Source organism: Corvus hawaiiensis, chromosome 14 (genome assembly GCF_020740725.1).
Source record: "Corvus hawaiiensis isolate bCorHaw1 chromosome 14, bCorHaw1.pri.cur, whole genome shotgun sequence".
NCBI lineage: Eukaryota > Metazoa > Chordata > Aves > Passeriformes > Corvidae > Corvus > Corvus hawaiiensis.
The window spans coordinates 5,235,705-5,260,281 of record NC_063226.1 but is presented as its reverse complement, the minus strand read 5'-3'; the positions used below and the strand labels follow the sequence as shown (position 1 = coordinate 5,260,281).

The 24,577-nt window shown below is 47.1% G+C and overlaps 1 protein-coding gene and 1 long non-coding RNA gene across 5 annotated transcripts in view; one reads left to right on the top strand and one right to left on the bottom strand.

Moving 5' to 3' along the window:
• BRWD3 (bromodomain and WD repeat domain containing 3) overlaps positions 1-15,159 on the bottom strand; it is a 50,083-nt gene extending 34,924 nt beyond the window's left edge. Inside the window, exons 1-6 of the mRNA XM_048318931.1 lie at positions 14,978-15,159; positions 14,834-14,892; positions 14,658-14,687; positions 14,349-14,408; positions 6,440-6,590; positions 4,288-4,386 (exon numbers count right to left, since the gene is read on the bottom strand). Coding sequence (XP_048174888.1) covers positions 4,288-4,386; positions 6,440-6,590; positions 14,349-14,408; positions 14,658-14,687; positions 14,834-14,892; positions 14,978-15,014 — 436 coding nt within the window. The 5' untranslated portion in view covers positions 15,015-15,159. The remainder of the gene's footprint in view (positions 1-4,287; positions 4,387-6,439; positions 6,591-14,348; positions 14,409-14,657; positions 14,688-14,833; positions 14,893-14,977) is intronic.
• Positions 14,308-24,577, top strand: part of LOC125333190 — a 22,158-nt gene continuing 11,888 nt past the window's right edge. For 3 of the 4 annotated variants that reach the window (XR_007206791.1, XR_007206793.1, XR_007206794.1), the window contains exons 1-2: positions 14,308-14,881; positions 20,325-20,529. This is a non-coding gene — a long non-coding RNA (uncharacterized LOC125333190). Of the gene's footprint in view, positions 14,882-20,324; positions 20,530-20,808; positions 20,938-24,577 lie in introns of all 4 variants that reach the window. The other variant, XR_007206792.1, reaches the window with a different exon arrangement.

Here is a 24,577-nt window from a genome sequence, read left to right as displayed (position 1 = left end):
GCCAACAGAGACATGGAGTCATTCAGCAACATGGTGATTCTGCTGTGCCTTTCAAGGCTTCAAGCATTTCAATACATCTATATTTATATATTTAAATACATAATAACAGTGTATCTGCCTGTAAGCAATTTCAAATGGCTTTGAATATTTTTTTAACCACACAAACAACTGTGTGAATCAAAAAGATACACTCTCATGTCAAAATATTCCTAATAATCACAGTATTTTCTGTGTCCCCCTGCAAACCTTCTGAACATTTACCACTGCTGTTTGCTGTAAATCCCATGAAGGAAGCACCAAAAGGCACCTAAATCCCACAGTTTTGGCACCCCACTTTTCCGGTCGATTCCCAGCCTTGCGATCAGTTCAGCTTCAGCGGATATGAAAGTCATTTGGTTTTTTTTTTTTCTGTGTTTATTTCCCTATTTGCACAATGAGGACAAAACTCCTCCATCTCCCATGGATAATTACAAAATAAAAAGCCCTGTTTATGAAATGCTTCCATCAGAGACATCCAGAACTATTGTTGAGCCATGAGGAGCAACAACTTTATCAAGGCAACAGCATCTTTGGAAAAAAAAACCTATCACTGCTTCAAAGGAACAAACCAAATATTCTCCATTCCTGTATTTTTAGGAAGATTAATACACAATATCTAAATAGGGAATTACCCCCACATGACAAAAATCCCTGTGAAGTTTCCTTTCTACAGCACAATGAAGTTATTGTCCTCCTAAGGCCCCAAAGCATTAAAACCTAACAATTCCCACATGGAGAAATAGCAACTTAGTAACCCTAAAAAGTTTTACTAACCTATCTCATTAACTGATGTATTTCATGCCACACTGGGTGTAAGAGCTGCCAAGTCCACCCCCTCACTATTCCCTGCCAGGAAAAACTTTCAAGACAGTTATTTCCCATAAAAAGGGAGGAGATCCAGCCTTCTTGATAAGAAAAGTTAATTTTGTCCCAACACTGAAGGGCCATCTCAGCTCCTCCAACTACCAACCTGTAAAATACAGGCATTTTACTCTTTCTTTCCCACAGCCCTTGGTCCTGGAAGACCACACCTTGAGGAAAATTGCAGTCCTTAATGCAAGTCACATAGGCTGACAACAGCAATTCCTAAATAACAATTTACCCCCCATTCTACTGCAGGTGACAGCACAAATGTAAAAACCCTTGCAAGAAAGCTCACCTAGGAAGGATAAACTTCAAACCCTGCAACAACAACCCACCAGTGAAAGCCAGATTTAAAAAACAATCATCAGACAGCCTCAACTTCAAAGTTTAATCACAACCTCAGAAGGAATTAAAGCATTTCAGTGAGGCAAAGTCACTGGGCAGCACCAGCTTGAATTCCTGCTCTCCCTAAAAACCCTTGTCTCGCTCCAATTTTTGCAAGGAAAACTAGAAAAGGGGAAACTGGTGCAAATGTTTGCGTTAAAATCAGTTTCTCAGGGGTGATGAGCTCTTATCAGACTGTTTTACCCTCTGCAAGAAGCACTGTAACTTTGTAACGAGGACCCAGATTTTGCCCTCATCACAAATCCAAGCAGGGATCAGGTACCACTCATGGGAGAGATACAAGTCAGGATTCATAGGAATGCCAGGAAGCAAACACAGTTGGCTTCCACATGGAAAACACCTTCTCTGAGAATGGCTGTGTGGCCACAAAGAGTCTGGGCGCAGGAGAAGCAGCAAAAGCACAGCGTGTTCCAGCTCTGGGAGCTGCTGACCTCATGGAACTCATTTCCAGCACAAACCCTCATCGATTCCTGACCTCATCCCGGCGCTGCTCTTTGGCAGGCCCAAGGTAGCTGGATCACCTTGACTGTGAATTTCCACCCAGATGAAATGCTTGTTCACTGAGACTGTGCTGAAAACTCTCTGCTTCCAAATTTTGTGTTGTTTTCACTGACAACAGCTGCCCACAGAAATATTTCCATCCTCAGGTTAGAGCAGTTCTTAAAGACTGAAAACAACCTTCTTTCTGACCTGCTTTGAGTTGCCTGCAAAAAAAAAAGCCCTGACAAAATCGAAGTAGCATCAAAGGCAGGTTTATCAAAGGGGAATCACTCCCAGTGCTGAGGTACTGCATGACCAGTCTTTCCACTTTCTGTCTGGAAGAGCACAAGCGAATTCTAGAAGTTCCACTACAGCAAAAGCTGCCCAGAAAGGCTCAACCAGACTCTCCTCCTCTGTGTTGTCCTGTCGGCAGCAGGAAGCCCAGCCAGCATTTTCCCTCCCTGTCCCCCTCCAGCAGATCACCACAGCCCCAGCACACAAACACCACATCCCTGGGAATGACTTCCAGAGCTCAGCACTTTCCCAGAGATTCCCCCCCCAGAAGATTCCCAGCTCTGCACAAACACACAAGGAAAAGGCAATACGAATTTCCCACTCCAGTTCCACAGTGCAGGACCTTTCATTTTGGAGTACAGACACAAGGTCCCACCCCAACCCAACCACATGGAAAGGCAACCGCTGCAGCTCCTGACTCTTCCAGCTGGGCCTTCCCAGTTGATCCCATTTGGACCATCACTGACCCCATTCTCACAGCATTTATGGTGGGAAGCTTAAATCCTTATCACTGGAAGGGAAACGATGTGAGAATACTCCTGGCTGCTCCTTCTATACCTGGATTTACCACTTTGCACAGGTAATTACACAATCATCACACACATTAATGGGTGTCTTTTACTTCAGCCCAACTCCTTCAGCAAGTAATTCCAGAAAAGACCATCTGCCTGAGCCAGCACAGTGTGGGAATTCACAGTTATGCCAAAACACCAAAGAGGTCGGGCACACTTCTTCATCTTGCACTTAAAACAAGACACACACACTGCAGCATCTCTGGCTGGCACCACTCACCAGGAAAAAAACACCCATTTTGCACAAACAGACGCAGAATTTTCTGACTTCCCCTTCAGGATTAACAAGGAAAATCAAATTCCTGTCTGAAGTCGAATCCTTATTTTAATATTTATACACATTTTCCTCTCTTAGTAGTAGTTTATGTAGCTACACTAAGGACTGCATTCTTCCAGGAATCAATACTTACAAAAATTAATTCCTGGCTGTGAAAGACCCTTTTCCGTATAATACCTTTTCCTTTCTTAAAAAAAATAAACCAATTAGGAAAACACCCAAACCAAACAGTTATCGTGTTCTTTAAGTCACTAAAGAGTTACCAAACAAGCAGCACAGCCCTTTGCCATGAAAGCATGACAAATGCTGAAGTCCAATCTGCCAGGATGCCTCATTAATAATACCACATATTCCAAAAACACCCAGTCTGATGAAAGAATTGATCCAAGAATCCGTGCAGAAATACAACCAGAGGAGTTGTGTGCAATAAATCTACAATGCAGACTATTAGTAATCCATCAGCACAACTGCTCACAGCAAAGTAACTGCAGAACCAGCCTAAAATAATAAATACACAGATAGGGTAGAAACAGAAAACTGCCAGCACCATCCCTTCTTCTGCAAAGGGAGGGAAGATCCATACGTGAAAGGATTCCCTGACAAACCAGGCAAATGTATCCACTTGCACAAACAGAGATAAAATACCCTAAAGAAGAAACAAACCAGGATTTACTTTTATGCCTGCAAGAATCAATTTTTTTGCTATAAAAACAGTTAATGAAAGTTCAAACCATACAAGGCAAACACTTGAGTTTATATAAAACAGAGCAGCTCTGTGATGAGATGTAAGCTGAGAGCCCACATATATCTGAGTTTCATACAAGTTCTTTATCTAATTGTGTGGACAACTGAGGCTGAAGGAACACAAATGTTGCTTTGGTGATTATTTCCTTTTTGGAGAAGGATGTTGCAAGCAGTCTGTTTTCTGTCATAATCCAACTAAAAGGAATTCTTGAGTCAAAAAAGTTCCCTGGGAGCCAGACACTGTTCTGGCTAAGATACCATGATGATTCCAGGATTCCATGCTCCTGTGACCATGCCCATCCAATCTTACAAGCACATGTACATATTATGGAGGCATATCACAAAAAAATACTCAAGCCTGTGGCCCTCCAAACAACCAAGCAAAGCTTTGCAAAACATGGCTACACACACTGTGGAAAATCCAAGCCTGAATAACACAAAGATTATCCTATTGTCAGGGAGAGACCTATTTTAAACTAATTCATCATGATATGTTAAAGAAAATACTAATGCAAACTCATACTAGTGGTTTAGTCAGTGAGAGGAACTTTCTGTGGGACAGGAATAAATATAGATAGGAGAAAAAACCATTTTATGGACTTCCAAACTCACCCACGTTTGGTGGTTTCCCGTAGTTCACCGGGAGTTCGGGGGGTCGGCCCCTGTGCAGAGCTGCAAATGCAGATCCTTTCCATAGCGTGTGTCTGAAGTCTGCACCAGCAAGAGTGACAAGGGACAAAAAATAATCAATACATTAAATAAACAATGGATCAAGCACCACTCCCAGCAGCCCAGAACGAGATTTGTCTCGTTAAATAGTTTGTCAGACATTCCTCATTTAAAGATTGTGACTCTGATTTCCAGTTCCTCGCCAGCGTCACCATAAATGGTTTCAGCTTATTTTTGCCTAATTTGGGTGATTATTGACTCTAAATCCATGGAGAGAAGAAGTGAATTTAAAAAGTGGGTGCACTTTGTATGGAGGCAGGACTGAATCCTGCCATGTTTACCTTCTGCAATCTCAACAACTCTGCTTAGGAACTGCACATTTGAGAATACACATTTTGCTGCCTAAAAGTAGGAGAAGTGAGGGTTTTTTCCAATAAATCTGTTTTCCTGCAATTTGTGGCAACATGCCCTCCTTTCAGATTGTCCTCTGCACCCTCCCACCCCCCCCCCCCCCCCCCAAAAAAAAATTGTTTTAAAGTCAAGACTGTTCTCTTTAAAGACTCTCCAGCCCTCTGCTGCCAACTGGCCTCGGAGAGGCTCCTCTCTAGAACAATAGTGATTTTTCTGAGACTGTTCAAAGTGCCTCAGAAATTAGACCTGGATTTCTTCCATTTCTGGCCATCTGGAGGGAGAGAAATGAGCTTCCACGGTGAGTAAGTACTGAAACAGAAGGACAGTGCCGCAAGTTGGTGGATCTGTGTAGCACCATGTAGATCTCTGAACATAAAGTGCACAAGCTGAGGTGACTCAGAGACTCCTGAGAGCACCTTCTGATTGAACCCCAAACTGCTGCACAGAGTATTAAATGATACTCATTAAAAACAGCACTCACACTTCCTAAAATAGATCCATCCACCTAAACCCTTCTGTTCCCCTGCAGAAAAATGTTTATTTTCTCTTTACATTTTGCTGCTGTTTGCTTCTAAGCTGCAAACTGAGTATGAAATGAAGGAATGTTTCTCTGCAAACCTGAATTTCTGCACCTAATTACAGCAAAGCACAGGCAAAACAAGACTCAGCCCCAAAAGTGTGTAGGGCAACATGTTTGGGAACGGCACATCCCTCCAGGAGATATCCAATGGATCAGCAGATGCTCGTCAGCATCACAGTGTGACTTCACAGGATGCAGGGCATTAAGGGCTCAACTGCCACCAAAACAGGAAGGTCCTGCTCTGCCATCCCTCCTCCTCTCCCAGGATGATGCTCCTCCTCCTGTGTCACCTCCAGCCCTGTGATCCTTTTCCACCAGCTCATTTAACTCACTACAACAAATTTTGCAACATTTCAGCTCTCTGAATCAGCACATCACAGGATCAAGGAAGTTCTGGCTCCTACAGGGAGGAAGTGGCAGGGGCATGGAGTGAGGAGGGAAGCAGGAATCACTTCAATAGCAGATGGATCTCAGATCTCTTTCGTTCTAACACAAAACTGCTCTCAGGATCATTCTCTCAAGCAGAGAATTTTTCAAAGGGAATAGGACTGGTGCTCTCTTCATGAAAGGATTGGGGGCTTTCAAATTAACTTGACGCAAGGACAAGCAGGAATTGTCAATGAAGAATCAGCCTGGCCTTCTTCTACTCCCTAAATGCTGCCCCAAATGCCACCACCCCATCCTGTGTCTACACAGCTAGGGAGACAAAGAATGGAAGAAATCAGGCTGAAAAACAGCCCAGCTCAGTGATTTTAGACACAAGTGTGTGTAAATGGATATGGAAAAAATGGCCTTTTTCAACTGGATCAAACCCTTAATCCCATTCACATCATTTACACCAACACCAACACACTGGGGAAGGAGGCAGAGGAAGTAACAAGATCAGGCAACTGTAGGCAAGAATTGCTTAAAATGGCATTTCCAACCCGAGAAAACATATCCAACAGGGCCAGCAACAATTGCATTTTAGGAAGAAAAAAGCTGGGAAGCACAGGAGACAAACCAGGGCTCATGCAAACACACAGATATCCCAAAAGGAATGGAAACAAAAGGGGGTTAATCGTTAAAATAGAATTCAAGCCAGGTAAATTGAGAAAATCTTACCTTTTGCTGCCCTCAGGAGAGACTGGCGCCCAACACCCAGCAAAGTCTGCACCCCCAGCACACTCTGGGGGATTTCCTTGTCTAAGAGGGGTCCAAGTCTCTCACAGATCCTAAGAAGATAATCTGGAGGGATGTGTGCATTGACAGCCACCTAAACACACAAACAACACAGACATTAGAAAACTGGTTTATTCTTCCTTCTACTGGTAGTACTTTGCTTCATATTCAAGTGTAAAGTTACTGCAACCAAGCCTAAACCCCCTGAAAACCCCCTCAAAATTAATTATACTGCATTTTAAAGTGATGTAGAGTGTTGCAAAAGCCAAACCAGAAATTTCAGGTTGGAACAGCTTAATTGTAAATTCAGGATTTCCCTTAGTAAGAAACAAAAATCCCCTGAAACTTGGAGCTCCCAGTGCAGTGCTCTGCTCAAACAGCTTTTTTTAAGCCTTTTTACCTTTCAGTTCATTGTCTTCCCATTTTTTGCTTAACTGAAACAGCCTTGCATTTACATTACTGTATGAAGCATGTGTGCAAAAGAATAAAAACCTTAAAAATTACCTAAAACCCCTAAACATTACCCTAAAATCAATACTCAGTCTCCAGTTTCCACCTCCTGGGAGTAGGTATCTTTAAGACCCACATGTGCAGGTCCAATTTTGTCATGTTGGGAAAACAGCCTTTATTTCTCCCTTTGGACAGAGACTGTTTTCTATGGAGTGACAACAGTTTTTTCTGACACTCTGTTCGAACAACAAATAAATTGTGCTGCATTATCCAGAATGTCCTGCACTGCCTGACTCCTATATTTACAAACTGGCAAGAAAAGCTGCCCATCAGAGCTCCTTTGACACAGGACACCCAGCTCCATCCACCTCTTTTCATGGATCAACAGCCTCCTGCCTACCAAGACCCCAGGGATGTGCCCAGCTCCCGCCCCAGCACACCGGAGGGAGTGCCAGGCATCAGGAAGGAGGAGAAGGTTTGTAATTCCCTCAGCCCTGCTGCCAAAACATTGTTCACTCAACTGTGTCATCAAACAGATTATTAGGACATGGCGTTGGGAATTTTTTCATTCCAGTTGGGCAACAGCAGTGGAGCTACAGGACCCAGCATAGCCAGGCAGGGCTGGATAATGTCACCACCTGCACCATGAGCAGGATCAACACTGTCCCATAATTAAGATTTTAATCCAAAGAAAAGAGAAATATATCTAATTAAATATACAACTTAACAGTTAACTAAATCTGACTAAAAACTCTTCCAATGTGAATGAAACCCTTGGAAAAGAGACAGGTTTCTCCCTCTACTCATCCCTCAGTCACTGCTTGTTAAAGAATCATCTCATCAATCATGATAATTCTGAAGATCCAAAATCATCATTTTTTCAGTGCAGGAATGAGAAACCTGACGAGTGCATTAACATGTTCTCATTCCAAGACTTTTCATCCTGTGAGCGAGCATCAAGGAATGACCCTGGGAATGCTCTCCTGCACGGACAGGTTTCTCCAGTCATTTTAGCTTTTTTCCCCCAAAATCAGAGTTCCAAAATTATATTGACACCTTCCCAGTGATACAAGCAGTGAAGTTCAGTGTATGAGCATGAATTGTCTTTCACTGTAAATGATGGGATGTAACAGAAGTTGAAATGAGAGAAAAGGATTATCCAAACTTTGGTATTTGCCTCTGACTCATTCCTGAAACACTGTAAATGTGTTCATGCTATAAAATATTTTATGATGCTGCACCAGCCTCCCTTCAGGGTGTAAGATTTCTGAAAGGGTCTGAAAGGGAAATTCTAGAGAGAGAATCTGCAATTAAGTAAAATCTGAGTATGAAATTCTTATTTCCATCTCTGATAACCAGCAACAAGCCCCTCAGTCACCAACTGCCAACAAACAGCAATGTATCAAGCTTAAGATTAAAAGATCAAAAAGACCAACCTAAAAGCTCTGGAATTTTACTTCCAGAGTACCAAAACAATCCAAACCACACCATTCTTTCTGGAAATGTAAAAAATCCAAACCATTTTCCCAGTATAGCACAGCAAACACTCCCCTCTTCACCCTGGAGCTGGTTTGGGAGTTTCACCACATTCCATGCCTAGGAAGGTGCTGAATTAAGCCTGGCAGCAAATATCCCACTGGAAAGACAGAGCCCAAGTTGTTCCACAAGCAGTCCTGACTGACTCCAGAATGGAAAAGGACTTGGTTGCTCGAAGATGAAGACACAATTTTATAGGGAATAGCAAAGAGCAAACACTGACACACGTGGGGCCCGACAGCATTCCCTGATCACACTTCTTTCCCTGACATTTCCATGTTTCTACAACCCACAACAGCCCCAAATAAGCAGCCCTTAATCTGAATATTATCACTGCTGTTACTAACAAACAGCTCCATAGGCAGGCAGCAAGAGCAGCAAATTCTCCTGGTGATTTTTTTCCATAATAACTTCTAGAAAAAATGCTTAAATCACAGCCCAGAGCTAAACAAGCAATTCTATTTTCAGGTTCCCAAAAGAACTTGAATCAAAAATCCTTCCTTTCACCTCTGTATGAGAGAGTTGTAAACGGATTTTAATTATTTTTCTAGAACATGAAGCTGCAAACATCCAGCTGAAAAGAACAAAGTCTCCCAGATCAGATTTTCCTTAAAAGAAGGATGGAAAAAGGCATAAGTGCAGCTACACCTCTTAGTGTGTGCTCGTCCAAATCCCACATGGCAAAATGAAACAGCAGCAAGGATATTATCAGCTCCTCAAATATATTAGAAAATATTTTAGAAGATAATTAGAAAGTACTTTAGAATATAATGAGAAAATATTTTAGAAAATAATCAGAAAACTGGAAAAAAATTAGAGATGAGTAGTACAGGCCCAAACCACGCATGTTAAAATAATGCAGAGCTGAAAACATGCTAAGTGAGAACAAATGCTGCATCTTGGGATAAATCATAAAGAAAATATGTTTTGTTGCCTTAGATTGTGAAAAAAACCTATAAAAGTTAAAATATGAGAGCACAAGAATGCAATTGTATCACAGATGAGTCCTCTGACACAGTAACCACACAGGTACAACGGATCTAAAAAGTGATGGATTAAGTGAAGCGAATCCGTTCTTTTTAAAAAATTCTCTTTTGAAAATACTCTCCCAGTCCTGACTGCTTGAGCCAGGCTGAGATAAGCTGTTCCAGTGATAAGCACAAGGAAAGAACTATTAGTGAAGTCACATCAGGGCTCGGAGAAATTCAACCCCTGAACCTGTCCATGGTCCCGTGGTTGGAAGCATCACCTCAGAGACCATGAGCACAGAGTCCTCCCTGGAGCTGGGAGAAGCAGCTTCTTGATCCCTGAAACAAAATCCCCTGGTGTGACTCTGATCCCTGCCTGGACAATGTTCTCAGGCACAGGGTGGGATTCTTGGTGTGCCTGTGCAGGGACAGGAGTTGGATTTGACGATCTTTGTGGGTCCCTTCCAAGTCAGGAGTCTGTGATTCTACAGCTGCTGACAACTCCTCCTCCAAGGAAGGTTTCAATAAACAGGGAACAAACAACCCAAAAAAGACTCTTTGTGATTACTACTTAAAATAAGATGTCTGTCTTCCCAGAGATGGGAACAAGGGAGCTCTGGGAACAACCTCTTTTGGGAAGCCCAGTGGAACATCTCTTCAAAGCACAGATTTGAGGCAAGAGCTGCAGACTGAAAGAGGCAGCGACACGGCCCTTCGGAGGCTGCTCTGTCCCCATTCCCGGTGGGCAGGCCCTGCTGGGCCTCAGCAGTGGATTTCTATCCTCCAGGTAGTCTTCCAACACTTCCCTCATTTGCCAAAGTAACCATCAATTAAGAATCAATTGACAACTGTATCAAAAAGTAGTGGAGGAGGCCAAGAGGCTGAGGCAGCTGAGCAAGCAGGAAATTACTCATGACCTCAAACAGGGAATCTCAGCACAAGGAAGCTCAGACACTGGACCTGCACAAGATGCAACAATATGCAAATAGACAGGAATTAAAAAAGCCTTTACCCACTGGGGTCCCCAGAAAGAACAGGTTGGAACGACCATGCTATCAGATGACATTTTCCTGAGGTGACAAAACTGTAACATCTCTGCTCTGCTAATGCTGGGATTGGCAGGATCTATAAATACCAGCACCTCGGACACAGGGCTAGTTTTAAATCAATGCAGATGGGCAAGTCAGGAACTCAGAGCCAAATCCCATAAGCTGTTCCATACCAGCACAGCCGCTCATGGATGCAAATTCCCCACTGTCCAACAACAGCTGATTTTCTGTTTTGCCTGGAATTACACGTTTTGCAACACAAAGACTGAACCAGGCCAAGCCAGAAGACTCAGCCCATCAGAAAGTTCTTAAAACCAGAGCAGAGCCAGTCACCTTTATCAGGAATAAACAAAGATAATGTGGAACAGCAGGTCACTGGAGACTGTGCTGATAATCGGAGTCATTCAGCTTGACTCATCTGTACAGCAGCTGACTCCACACCGAGCTGCTGCAGCTCATTTAAAACCAGAGCACTAATTGCCTGCAAGTTGGACACACTTCAGACCTTCATAAGGCCAGGCTGGATGGGGCTTGGAGCAACCTGATCTGGTGGAAAGTGTCCCTGCCGATAGCAGAGGGTGGAATGGGATGGGCTTGAAGATCCCTCCCAACCCAAACCAGTCTGGGATTCTGTGATTCACTGACCCTCCCCTTTACAAACACATCTCATGTCTCGAGACCACCAGCAGCCAAAGTAAAACCACTGTGGAGTACACCTGGAGAATTCAGCCTGGAGAAGAGGGGACTGAGGGGAGAGTCATGGGGGGCTGCAGCGCCTCTTGAAGGGCAGCTCCAAGCTCTGCTCTCTGTGACAGGGACAGGACCCGAGGGAACAGCTGGAGCTGTGCCAGGGGAGGGTCAGGCTGGAGATCAGGAAAGGTTCTTTTCCCCCAGAACTTGTCGCACACTGGAAGGGCTCCCCAGGGAATGGACACGGCCCTGAGGCTGCCAGAGCTCCAGGAGTGTTTGGACACCGCTCCCAGAGACAGGGTGGGATTGTTGGGGTGTCTGTGCAGGGCCAGGAGTCAGACTGATGATCCTGTGTGTCCCTTCCAACTCAGGATATTCTGTGATTCTGTGATTACCTAGACAGGCAGCCACACGCTGCACAAAAACATGGAAATAAACAGGAAAAACAAAGGGAACACAAATGCACATAAACTTGCATTCTGTGTGGTTTTGCTCCATTAGGTACAATTCTTATTAGCGTGTCTTAAACTACTCATCTGCCCTGTGATACCTGACACTTAAAGATTAAGTTTAAAAAAAAAGGAACAAAGAAATCTCACAGAGAGCTTTCAGATCTTGCCTAAAAACTCGAGTGAAGTGGGAGTAGACATTCCCTAGATAAAAACCACCCAGTAGCCACTGGGCTGTTCCATCTCTATCACTCTCAAAAGCCCAGGAGCAATAACAACGTACTGAGTGGTCACAGTATTGGCATATTTTCTGAAAAACACCACTCCGAACCTAAACAGCCACACTGAGGATGGAAAACAAAGCTGAAACACCAGAACGAGAAATACTCTGTCAGAATATTGGGCAAACAAACAAATCAGACTTCTCCAGATTGTAAACTGTCATCAGTTCAATTACCTGCCTGACCAGAGTAGCTGCACCATCCAGCTGAGATTGTAAACAATTCTGGGTTTCTGTCTGTAAAAAGCTACCAGAAATGGGTAGGTAAAAACCCCTTACCTCCAACTGCTGGCATCTCCAATTTAATTTGGGTTCATTATGTGCCTGAGATAATTAAAATGAAGGTTGGAGTGCTTTGTGTCCTTCACAACCCTGGCTCTGTTCTGAACATGGCATTCAGACATCCAGCCAGCCCTGAAGTCGAGGAGCTCAGGTTAATAAACAATCATATGCAGCCAAAAGTCCAAATTCCAAACACAGCAAACCCTAAGCAATGAGGGTAGAAAAAGCCTTCCTTCAACATTCTCAACACTCTGAGGATTCACAGAGAGAAACTCAGCTCATCCCACCTGGCATCAACCTGTCTCACTGTAAAGATCCATTTATAATCCTGGTCCTTACTGTAAACCATGAGAAACAGTTAAATAATACCAGATAAGAAGGCAAACTAAAAGCATTAGTTAGTGCTGATTCGTTTAACATACAGGAAAAAAAAAAACCTGAAATTTAATTATGTTGAGTTTATAGAGAAAAAAGAAATTTCTCATTAACTCCGTAACTCACTTCAAAATTGATTTCTCTCATTTCTGAAATGCTAAGAAAAGTATATGTTTCAACATGTTCACACACACATTTAAAAAAAAGGTTTTAAGGCTTTTCTGTGCCACACAGAATGAGAGGAAAAAAATTAGATGTTAATCTAAGTGATAGGCAAAAACCACTTTGTCTGACACCAGACTTCACAGTGGCACTGCTAATATTCCTCTTGGATACTGGGTGCAGTCCCAAGCTAAACCTGAGACAGCACACAGTTAGATTTCACCTTCTCTAGGAAGACCATAGAGCACCAAAACTTACTGAATGCAGAACTTACTCTATGTCTGTTCACTCAATTTACAGTCCCAGAATTATCCACAAGAGGTGTGAGGAAGCCCAACTTCCACCTGAAATTCTGAACAGGCTTTGGAAAGAGAAAGGCAGCGGGGTCCAAAGGTCTGCTCTGCACACAAAGAGTTCTGTCCAGACCTGAGCTTCTACACAGTCGCTAAAGTGGAAAACCACCTCCTAAGCCAGATGCAGAGGAGTCTGAGCAACAGTCATGGCAAAATCCCACGTCACCATTGCTCTCCCTGGGAGCCGGGAGAGGCCAGGACGTGCCTTCCATTCCTTCCAGGTGAGGTGCCAGTGCTGGTCACAGGTATCAATGCTATAAACGCTATTGGGAAGTTTACAGCGTTCCAGCTGCAAAGTGCTACATCAGCGCCACACGTCATTGCCCAGAGCTCCCAGAAATGAAATCAAGGCCGTCTGAACTCTTTGGGAAAGGGCTGGAACGACTTCAGTTTTGTCGCTTTCACACAGACACATCTCGGGGGTGCGGGGCCAAGGGCCACCCCCCACTCCCGGCCCTGCAGAGGGACTGACCTTCCTCAATGACACACATTCATAAGGTTTATACCTCAGCAAAAGCAGCCACTCCGTTTATTTCACCGGCATTTAACACCCACAAGATTACACTTCCTAACCCCTCCTTTCCTGCCTGACAGCAGGCCCAGACGCCGCGGTGAGGAGCGGGTTTCGCGCAGGCCGCCGCAGGCCGGGAATCCCTGACCCAGCCCGGCAGCGCCGGGCCCGGCGGCACGTCCGGCACGTCCCCCCCGCAAGGCCGCGGGAGCGCGGCCGAGCCCGGCCCGGAGCGGGGCAGCCCCGGGGCCGCGGGGGCAGCGGGCGAGGCGGCGGCGATGACGCGGGGGGACCGGGGGGGACCCGCGCCCCGCGCCCCCCCGGCTCCGCCGCGGCGCCGCCGCAGCCAATCAGCTGCCGCCTCACATCGCCGCGCACCGCTCTCCGCGTTGCAAGGCGCGGCGCCATTGGCCGCGGCGGGCCCCGGTGCGTGCCCTCGGATAACCCCCGGCCCCACAATAGCGCGGCGCGGCCGCTCCGCCGGTGCTACCGGGCGGCCCACGGGGGTCTCACCGGCAGCCCCCGGCCCCGCCGCGGGTCCGCTCCCTGCCCTGCCCTCCGCTCCGCACCCCGGGGCCCGCCGCGGCCTCGGCGGGGAGCAGCCCGCAGCCCTGGTGGGGGGGGGGGGGGGAGGGGGGGAGGAACAGACAAACGGGGCGAGGGGGGGACGCGGCGGCCGGTGCGGCAGCGGCGGCGCGGGGGGCGGGGGGAAGTTGTCGGAAAAGTCAGGAGTGAAACTTGTCTTACCAGGTCCTCGAAGCTCCGGCGGTGCTCCTTGCCCTGCCAGTCCAGGCGTCGCGGGATCAGCTGCGGAAGGGACACGGGGACGGGGGCGGCCGTCAGAGCCCGAGCGACCCCTCCCGGGGAACCCCCCCCGTACCCGCCCGCGCCCCCCGGGATGGAGCCCCCCTGGTCGCTGCCCCCGGCCCCGCCGCGGGTCAGCCGCGCTCCTGCCCGGTGTCCCGGGCGGAGATGGGCTGGGTTAGACGGGGCAGGGCAAACGCCGACCCCGCCGTCCCGAGGGCTTCCCCCGTCCCGCCGGGGCAGGCGCCTCACCTGGTGCTCCTCCAGCTCCTCCACCAGTACCTGGGGACAGAGGGACACACAGACATACACAAAGGACGTGAGTCCGGCGCCCGCAGCGCAGCGGCTCCGCCGCCCTGTCCCGTCCAGTCCCGTCCCGTCCCGTCGCCGCCCGCCCGGCCCGGCCGGAGCGCCGGCTCCGCGCTCACCTGGGCGGATTTCTTGCAGGGTCCGGACTGCAGGAACCGTGCGATCAGGTAGTAGAGCTCTGCGGAGGGGCGGAGGAGAGCGGGTTAGACACGGTTAGAACGGGGGAGATGCGGAGCGCAGCCCCCGCCGCCAGCGATACCCACCGGCTTCCAGCTGGGTCGGGGCGGCCGCCGCCGCCATCCTCCTCAGGAGGGGGAGGGGAGGTGGCGGATGGCGCCCCGGGGGGACTCGGCTCCTAGTGCGGGCGCCGCCCCATGCCGGAGCGGTGGTGCCGGTGCGGGGCGCGGGTCCCGGTGCGGGTGCGGGCGCGGGTCCCGCCCGGGCTCATCGCGGCTCCGCGGACCGAGCGCCGCCGGCACCGCCCGCACCGCCGCCGCCCGCCGCCGGGGGGCGCGCGCGGCAGCGCCGGGCGGGCGGGCGGGGGCAGGAAGGGCGGGGCGGTGACGCGCCGCGGGGGGGCGCCCGCCACTTCCGGGCGGTGGCTGAGGGAGGAGGAGGAGGAGGAGGAAGGGGAGGAAGAGGAAGGGCCGGGCTGGGCCGGGCCGGGCGAGCCGGGATGTGCCTGAGGGGTCTGGCCGCCGTCACGGGGCAGCGCTGAGCCGGGCTGTGCTTCAGAGGGCCCGGTAGTCGTCACAGGAGGAGCGCTAGCGGCCTCCGTCCTCTCGGCTTCGGCCCTCCGGGCCTCAGTGCTCCCGGTTCTCCTCGCCTCAGCCCTCACAGCTGCGGCTCTCGCGACTCCAGCCCTTCCCAGCACTCACGGCCACAGTGTTCCCGGCCTCAGTGGCCTCCTACCTGGCAGCGCCTGGGAAATGGAGCCCCATGTGTGCCTCAAATTAAGCCGTTTTTAAGCGACTTAAGGCGTTCAGGAACCTTAGGCATCCTGTCATGGGTAGGGGGATGGATCCCACGCATATGCCGTGGAGGGGACACAGGACTGCGAGGTGGGGAAGTGTCAGCCCTCCCTGGCTCCAGGTAAACACGGCCTGGCTGCAGGGAAGGGTCTCAGATTCGGGTGGCTTTAGGAGTTAAATAAAAACGTTTTCTCCCAGTGATCAGGAAATTAAAATACGATGGATACAGCACCTCTTCTGAAGGAACTAAGGGGTCAGGGTCAGTGTAGATAGTTTTAATGGAAATAAATATTTTTCCGTGGGAAGCATCCTGTGAGAGCTCCTGAAATCAGTGTCACTTTGGCAATAGGTTGCTAAAACACATCAAGTGAATTGTATTTTATCACAAGTACCTGACATTGGGTGTTAGAACTCCAGAGCCTTGGCAGTGTAAAAACCACTGTCGTCATGGAATAACAAAGGACAACCTCTCCTCGCGCCTGGAATACTGAGAGCTGAATCATTGTGAGTCGATGTTCTGGAAATATTAAGAATAAATTCAGTTTGAGCATATATTTATAGCAGCTGCTCAGGACTGGGTTTGCTGTGAACCACTGGCTCAGAGTTTTCCTGCTGTGCAGTCAGGATGCAGTCCTTCCTGCTGGCAGCTCCATGGGGTGCCTCCAGGCACCCAGCCAATCTGGGGAGAAGGATTTGGCGATTTGGCATTAAGCTGCTCCACATAATTCACCTGTACTCACCTGCTCCTTTATCCAGCTGTGGAAGTTGTTTTGTGCCAGGAGCTTGGATTAACTGGGTGATGTGTAGACCCTGTTTCCTCTTCATCATCCTCTAAAGTTCTTGAGTTGTCAGTGACAGTTCATAGGATCATGGAATGGTTTGGTGGAAGGGACCTTAAAGCTCATCCTGTTCCACTCCCTGCTTTGGGCAGGGACACCTTTCACTCTCCCAGGGTGCTCCAAGCCCCATCCAGCCTGGCCTTGGACACTTCCAGGGATCCAGGGGCAGCCACAGCTTCTCTGAGCAACCTGTGCCAGGGCCTCAGCACCTTCACAATAAAGATTTCTTCCCAATATCCCACTTAGCCCTGCCCTCTGGCAGTGGGAAGCCATTTCCCCTTCTCCTTGTCCCAAGTCCCTTTCCATCTTTATTGTAGGCTCCAAACAATTACTCCTGGAATGTTTTCAGGGCAGGTTCATTGCTTAGTTCCTCAGTGGCAGAGATGCGAGGTGCCACCTCACCAAGGTGCAAATTCCAGTGGCTTCCCAATAGTAACAGCTCTCCCAGCTTCCCAGCTGGACCCTGGGGCCTTCAAAGCTGCAGAGCAGAGCTTCCTGTGAGAGACAGTGTGAAACTGCTGTTCTCAGAATAAGTTCCCAGCCAGGAAAAGCGCACACTGATCCCACTCCCCGGAGAGGTAATGTTTCTCCCACCTGTCTTCAGAGCCCAGAACTGCAAGCTCATCTTTTCATGCATGATGGGAAGGCGAAGGAGAAAACACAGATGATGTTTTATAATATGCCCTGAAAGTACAAATCCATCTTCCTGAGCTGAATAGAATTCCATGTCAGGGGAAAACAGCCCCATAAATATTGCCCAGCGCCATGTCCTGGTGCATTCCGGTGCCAACAGCTCCTTGATATATCCATGCTTGGGTGAGACCCCCACCTGCAGAGCTGCCTCCAGCCCTGGGATCCCCAGCACAGGAAGGACATGGAGCTGTTGGAACAATCCAGCGGAGGCACCAAGATCATCAGAGGAATAGTGCAGCTCTGCTGTGAGGAAAGGCTGGGAAAATTGGGATTATTCAGCCTGGAGAAGAGAAGCTCCAGGGTGACCTAATTGTGGCCTTGCAGTACCTGAGGGGAGCCCACAGAGAAGATGGAGAGAGACTATATGGGCCTGGAGTGCCAGGACAAGGGGGGATGGCTTCCCACTGATAGGGGGCAGGGTTAGGTGGGATTTTGGGAAGGAATTCTTCCCTGTGAGGGTGGTGAGGCCCTGGCACAGGGTGCCCAGAGAAGCTGTGGCTGCCCCTGGATCCCCGGAAGTGTCCAAGGCCAGGTTGGACGGGGCTTGGAGCAACCTGGGATAGTGGGAGGTGGATGGGCTTTAAGGTCCCTTTGAACCCAAACCATTCTGGAATTCCATGATTCTGTATTTCTTTAGGAATGTGACATTTCCTTGGTACCTTTTGGTGCCTTGCTGAATCTCTCCAGTCATGATTTGCTTTTATTTGAGCTTGGGGGTGCACCAGGCAGGATTGTTCTGTTTGGGCCTGTCTAGAGCCCGTGGGAATTTCTGCCATAACTACAAGGGGCTTTCAAAAGCCTGGGATAGAAAATGCTCCCAAAGTAAGCTTATCCATGCCTTGGCTGTGTCCTTCCTGCAGCATTCCAGCTGGGAGCCTGGCCACATGCTCCTTGCTTAGTGCTCAATCCATGACCTTGTGTCAGTGCTTGGCTCTGTGCAGTGTTGCTCCACATCGTAGCTTGGATGGATTCCTGCATCAGCAGGAGAGGAGAGCATTAGGAATGCCCCAGGTGTGTCCTGTGTGTGCTGCAGGGCACAGCTGTGCAGGAACTTGCACCAGGGGCAGGTACAACCAGCATTCCTCATTCCCAAACAGCTCCTGGGGAACTTCCCTCAGCCTGGCTGTGGCTGAACTGTGCTGCTGTGCAGTCACTCCCGAGCCTCTTCCCAACATTCCTGACTCCCTGGCACCTCAGCTTCCTCTCCCTAATGCTCTTCCAGTTGCTTCCTTATTCCCCAAGCCTGCTACAAGGGCTATGATCGATACCTCTTCCCACCTCTCTCAGGTTTTCCCCTCCAGGAGTCATGTCCGGTGAGTAATGCCCATCCTCTCTTTCCCCAGGAGCTCCATTTCCACACCACACGCGGATCCTGCAGCTCCGTGACTCATCTTTTTCCAGATCCTCTGCATCCAAGCAGCAGCATGCTGGGGGTGATAGTAAATCTCGGAGTGAAAGCAGGATTTTATGGATGTGCTGATTCATCTTTCCTCAGAGCAGAGCTCTGTTATGTAAATGCCAGCAGCAGCTGGTGGCAGGAGGGAGAACAGACTAATGGGCCATAGAAGGATTCAGGAGCAGAGATGCTTTAAGGAAGAAGCTGGATTGTAGCTGTTTCTTTCCATATTGCTTTATAAATAAATAAAAACGGAAGTTTTTGAGGGATTTTAGGAGTAGGAACTGATGACATTCAAATACCCATTGCTTCTCCCCGTTGGGTATTGTAGGGAGTTTTACTCTCAGTTGTAGTTGAGAGTAAAACTCAAACCCCTGTTTAATTTGTTTACAAAATTAAATGCACTTCCCCACAGTCAGCTTGTAACACCAGGTAAAGGTGTCTCTCTCATATTTTATTTATGATTATTCTGTCCTCATGAGTCAAATCCTGCTTTAGCTGTGTGTGAAAACAGGATTGTGGTTTGGCACAGCCAGAAATGTACAGTTAAAAATCAAAAAAAAGTTTAGAGAGGAATTGTGCAGGTGTGGTGGGTTTACCTGCATTGTACCTTTCCAGTAAATGTAGATGGGAGTGCACATGCCTGAATCCAGCTGGATTTAAACACTGGAACAAATTAAGCATTTTTAGGGTTTTTTGGTTGGTTGGTTGGTTGGTTGGTTTGGTTTGGGTTTTTTTTTTTGTGTATTTTCTGTGCACATTTCATAGAATACCCTGAGTTGGAAGCAACTCACAAGGATTTCTATGAACATCCTGCTCATCTTGGGCCTTTCATATGGAGCTAAATGGCAAATAAGGATAGTAGTTAAATTAAATCCAAGTTTTTGTTTAACTGATTAAAAAAAAAAAAAAAAGCTGTTCAGAAGGAATTTAGGAGTTGATGCCTTGTGCTACACAGTTGTGAGTAAGGGAATATTGAAAAGTCCAAGCTTATTTTAAGATCTTTAAATACAGAAACCTCAAATTTTGGTATCGTAGTTTATTTTAAAAAAATAAATGAGATGCAAAATAATTAGCATTAATTACAGTTGCTGGAATGTAGGGCTCGTGTGTGCAAACCAACATCCTGTTTTTGCAGGACAAATCTCCAAGTTCCCACTCGTTCCTGTGGTTTTCTGCCTCGACAAGAGCTTTAATAATAACTAGATAGCTGTTAGATATTACACAAGATCTGCTCTAGGATTTTTGCTATTTTTAATAATTTAATATTTAATTTCTCTGCTGCATCATTCCAGTCATTCCTCTAGATGGTGCCAGACATCCAAGAGTTGGGTGTAACATTATCCCATGGGAAGGCAATGGAGGAACAGCCAGGACGCCACTCGCCTTTGTTTCTAAATTCTATCTTGCAATAGTTCATCTTGTTGATAAATTACTTGTTCTGGGTGATGTAAATATGATGTTTTTTCCTTTTGAGAATCCTAAAATCCATTCAGCAAAGCCTAAATTCCACCTGCCTGGAGCAGTGTCATCCCTTGCTCCATGGACTGATCCATATCTCATATTCCTTATGGCAGCCATTAGCTCGTGTGAGCTGTGATCAGTGTGTGCAGCCCTGCTGCGACTGGGAGAACTTAATCTGCCTGCTTTGCAAAGAAGTGATATTTCTGCCTATTACCTAAACATTTCTCCTTATCTCTATTTTACGCAGAAATGCCAAATCCAGCTGTGGCTGAAACACCCAGGAAAATGGGGTGTCCCTGTGTGCTCTGGGCTCTGTCAGCAGAAGGACCAAGGGAATGATGTCAGTGTCAGGTCCATCCTCAGCATCTCTGAATTCCAACTTTGTACCTCAAAGTGCCTGGAATCCCCCGAGTTTTATAGCAGCAAAATCACTACTGGGTGTAAGTGACCAGGTAGGTTTTGTTACTGTTGGTGTTACTACTGCACTCAGCACCATCCCTGTCTAAGGGCCTGATTCTGTCCCCTGGTTGGGATCAAGCCTCCTGTTCCCAACTTTTTCAGCTTCTCCTGAGATGCTGAAAAAGTTGGCTGCTACCAGTCCAGGGGTCCCCTGCACAAGGATCTCACCACAAAAATACCACCTCATATCACTACTGGGCTAAATCAGGAACTTCAAGTCATGCTAAATATTTGTAAATAATCCTTTGATGTTTGGTTTGTGATTTTTGTAGGTTTTTTACGGCCAAATCTTGCATTTTTGGCTTCTCCTGGAGGCCTGGGCACACAGCATCCAACTGCAACTGGGAATTCATCACCTCTCTCCCTGGACATGCAAATTTTACTGGAAATCCCTCAGCTAAGTAAATATCTTTAATAAAATTACATCCCTGTGTATCCCGTAGCCTTTTCCATTAAGTTTTGAAGATTTGTATGTTTTAATTACGTTTTTCACTTTACGAAAATACCAGAAATATTGGGAAGGAGTGCACCAGGGTTTTTTAGAGTGCTGCTTTTATTGAAATAAAAGGTTATAAAACAGTTTGATGTATTTTTTATATTTATTGATATCCCTAACATGCAGTCATTGTAAATAACCTCATTAATACTCTTTAACTACAGTCTTACAAAATTAATTCTCAATTACTGCATGAGGTGATGGATTAGAAAACTGTCCTGTGTAAGTTTGCCCACAGGAGTGTGAGTTTAGAATGAACTTTCACTAATCGTGGAATCCGAGGATGGGAGTTTGGAACATTTCTCAAAGTGCTGTCCCATACAGGAATTCTCTTCCCTTTTTTAAAATTTATTTAGTATAAAGCTTCTTCTCATGATCTTCAGTGTGAGATGACTTCTCCCTCTTATCCCTCATAAGGAAAAACTTTAACATGGAAACCTCCATAAATTCCTCTGCAGTAAAGTCAACCCATATTTCATTTAATTCTTATACTTCCATCATTTATTGGAGATTCATGTTCTCCTGTAGCCTTCCAGCTTTGTATCTCTCGGGAAAGTCTTTCCCCTGATGTCCTCAGGAGTTCAGATTTCAGAATCTCTTTTTATTTTTGGCCTCAAATTATTAGTGCTTGAGACATAACCTGCTAGGATATGTTTTGTGTGTCATCTTGATTTGGACAGGCCTTACATTCTTGGAAGATCCTTTAAAGTGTTTTTTTTAATAGAAGGACTAATTTAATTTAATTTCCAGTGAGGTGGTTTTCAACACTTGCAAGTTCTTGCCCTGTTGGCTATTTTCCTTTCATTTCCTCTTACACCAATAAAAGTGTATTTAGAGTTTGTGAAGTCCCCAAGTTCTGTGTGGTTGAGTTTCTGCTGGAAAACCACTGTAGGTGGGAGGTGAAGCTGTGAAGGCACATGGTGTCCATAAGGACATAGTTGTGCCATCAGTCCTTATTTCCCTGAGGTTTTCAGTGTTACCCCTGGATTATAATGGGATAAGCGTGGAATATGACTGTAAAGGTGGAAAAAAGCATCTCCTGTTCATTCTCGACATTGTTCTTGAAGTCTAAAGGATCTGGCATTTCCTACTGAGAATCCTCTTCTCTTCATGTGTTTCCTGATGTCTCTGTTCACCTTTCTCTCTCCTGCTCTGTGCAGTCAGTAGACCTCAGTCTCTTCATTTTTTTTCCTCTCTTTGCTCCTTCCTCCTGCTTGGTGACTGAGGTTGTTACAGGTAACACCTTTCAGACCTTGACTTTCTTCCAAACCCATCTTCCCATCTTGGCTTTGCTGCTGCCAATGGACTCTGCCAGTTCCCCATGCCCTTGTATTTGGGGGTTTTGTCCTTACTGACTCCAGGATGCCTCTGGAATGGCCAAGGAACATTTCCATGGGAGACACGGTGTCTCCTGAAATGGGACATGGAAGAATCCCATTGAGAGTGACGCTGACCTCTTGGTGCAGGTGTCGAGCAGATATTGGAGAAATCCTGGGAGCTGAGCACTGAGGGAGGGATTTAAGGAGACAGAGGCTCGTGAGATGCATCAAGACTCTTAAAGCCTCGTTTTGTCTTTCTTGAACATGTGAAAAACAAGCCAGGCTGCAGCATTCCCTCCCTGTCGGGAGAAGAAAGCAGCAGGACAAAATCTGTTGTTGGAATTTCCCTCCAGCAGCACTTCCATCCCTCCCACCCGAGGGCAGTTGGAATGAGCCATGGCCATGTTTGGGGGGACTTACCCCAGGGGGTCTGGGTGTCCCAGAGCTGGGGACTCTGCTTTGTTCCCTGCAGCCCCACCTACCCCCTCAGCCAAAAATGACATTTTTCACCAACTGCTAAAGTCTCCTGCTCCTGCTTTAACGTTAATTTTGGGAGTTTTCAGCTGGACTCTGAGCTACCTCATCCAAGAATCCGCGTGGCAGCCCTGAGGTCCAGCCCCATCTGGGTGACAGAGTTTGTTTCCTTTGGCAATATGGATTTAACAACCGGGCTTCCAGCCCTGGGAATCATTTCCCTCAAATATCTGCAAAATAAATGATGGGACATTTTCCAGTGCCGTGCTGCAACCACCCAAAACACCACTGTAAAACTCACAGAGGCCAGGCTGAGTGAGTGCATTAAGCAAGGCTTATGGGGATTATGGAATTAAATTGGGAGTTCCTTCCACCCTTCCCCCAGTCAAAGACATTCGGAAATAAATATTAAAAAAGGGTGTTAAAACAATGGCTTTGGCTAAAACCTCTGCAAGCAAAGAACTTCGTTGTGGAAACTGTGGACTGGTGTGTCCAGGCTGTGTTCCAGAGGGTTTCCATCAGGGAGCTGGGGTAATCTCAGAACACCCAACGGCCGTGGCTGCAACGCTTCTGGAATGGCTCTGCTTCCCAAATTCCCTCTGCACTGCAGAGAAGTGCACCAGCCCCTCGTACCGCACAGGACCTTGCCTCCACACCTCTGGATCCTGCTGCTGGCTTTGGCATTCCTTATCCTCTGCCTGCAATTCCCAGCTCCGTCCTTTTCCCGGCATCAGGAGCATCCTGCTCCTTTCAGGGAGAGTTTGTGCAATGAAAGCTTTGCTTTAATCTGGGCCGGATTTAGCCAGATGCTGCAATCCCGGGAAGGCTTACGCAGCGCTCAGGTCTGCCAGGGGAACGTAGCCTTGATTTGATAATCTGGTAATGGTTTATTTAAAATTAAAAACAGAGAAAACCTTTAAAACAGCTTTTTTTTTGAGCTCCTTTGGGCCTTGCAGTGGAACGGACACCCGGGCTCTTGGTCACATATAGGACCTGGCACCCATGAAATAGGTTTTAGGCTAATGAGGCACACTCTGCCTGCTTTAATTAGATGAATTAGAGCCAAAAAAAAAGCATTTCCCATTAAAAGTCTTTAGCATCATAATAACACAATGAATTTAAATATTTAATATAAAAATACATAAAATTAAATATTAATTTCCAATACACTTACAAAGCCCATTTGACCCAAATGACCCCACAAATATTCCCTTACCGGGGAATCCCTTTTCTTTGCATCTTCATTAACATCATTACAGACCTTTGCATTTAAAATCTTTATTTTAGTGCAGTTCTCTTGGTAATAAAATAAATCCATGAGTCACCTGTGCAGCAAGAAATAGGATTTACAGAGATTTTAAGCTTTTGGGGGCAAACATGGTTTATTCGTGCCCATGTCAGGGCCTGGGGTAGATGAGCACAATGACACCAGAGGCAGCTCAGTGTGTTAATTAGTGCTAATTAATGAAGCTACCAGGTTGTTTTTGACCTTCTCACAGCCCACTGCAAGGGGTGAGGAGGAAGGAAAAGGAATGAGCAGAGGAATATCCTTTTGGTCAGAGTTTTTCCGGGCCTGCCTCTCGTCTCTGACTCCCCCAGGTCCCGTGTCCCCCCCGTGCCTTAGCAGGGAGCAGTGACACCTCATCCTGCAGACTGGAGTTCCAAGGAATCCTGCAGCACTGTGGGAAGCTGCTGTCCAGGAAGGGGCTGGGGATGCTGACTGCTTGTGACAAGTCTTGCCTGGGAGAAAAC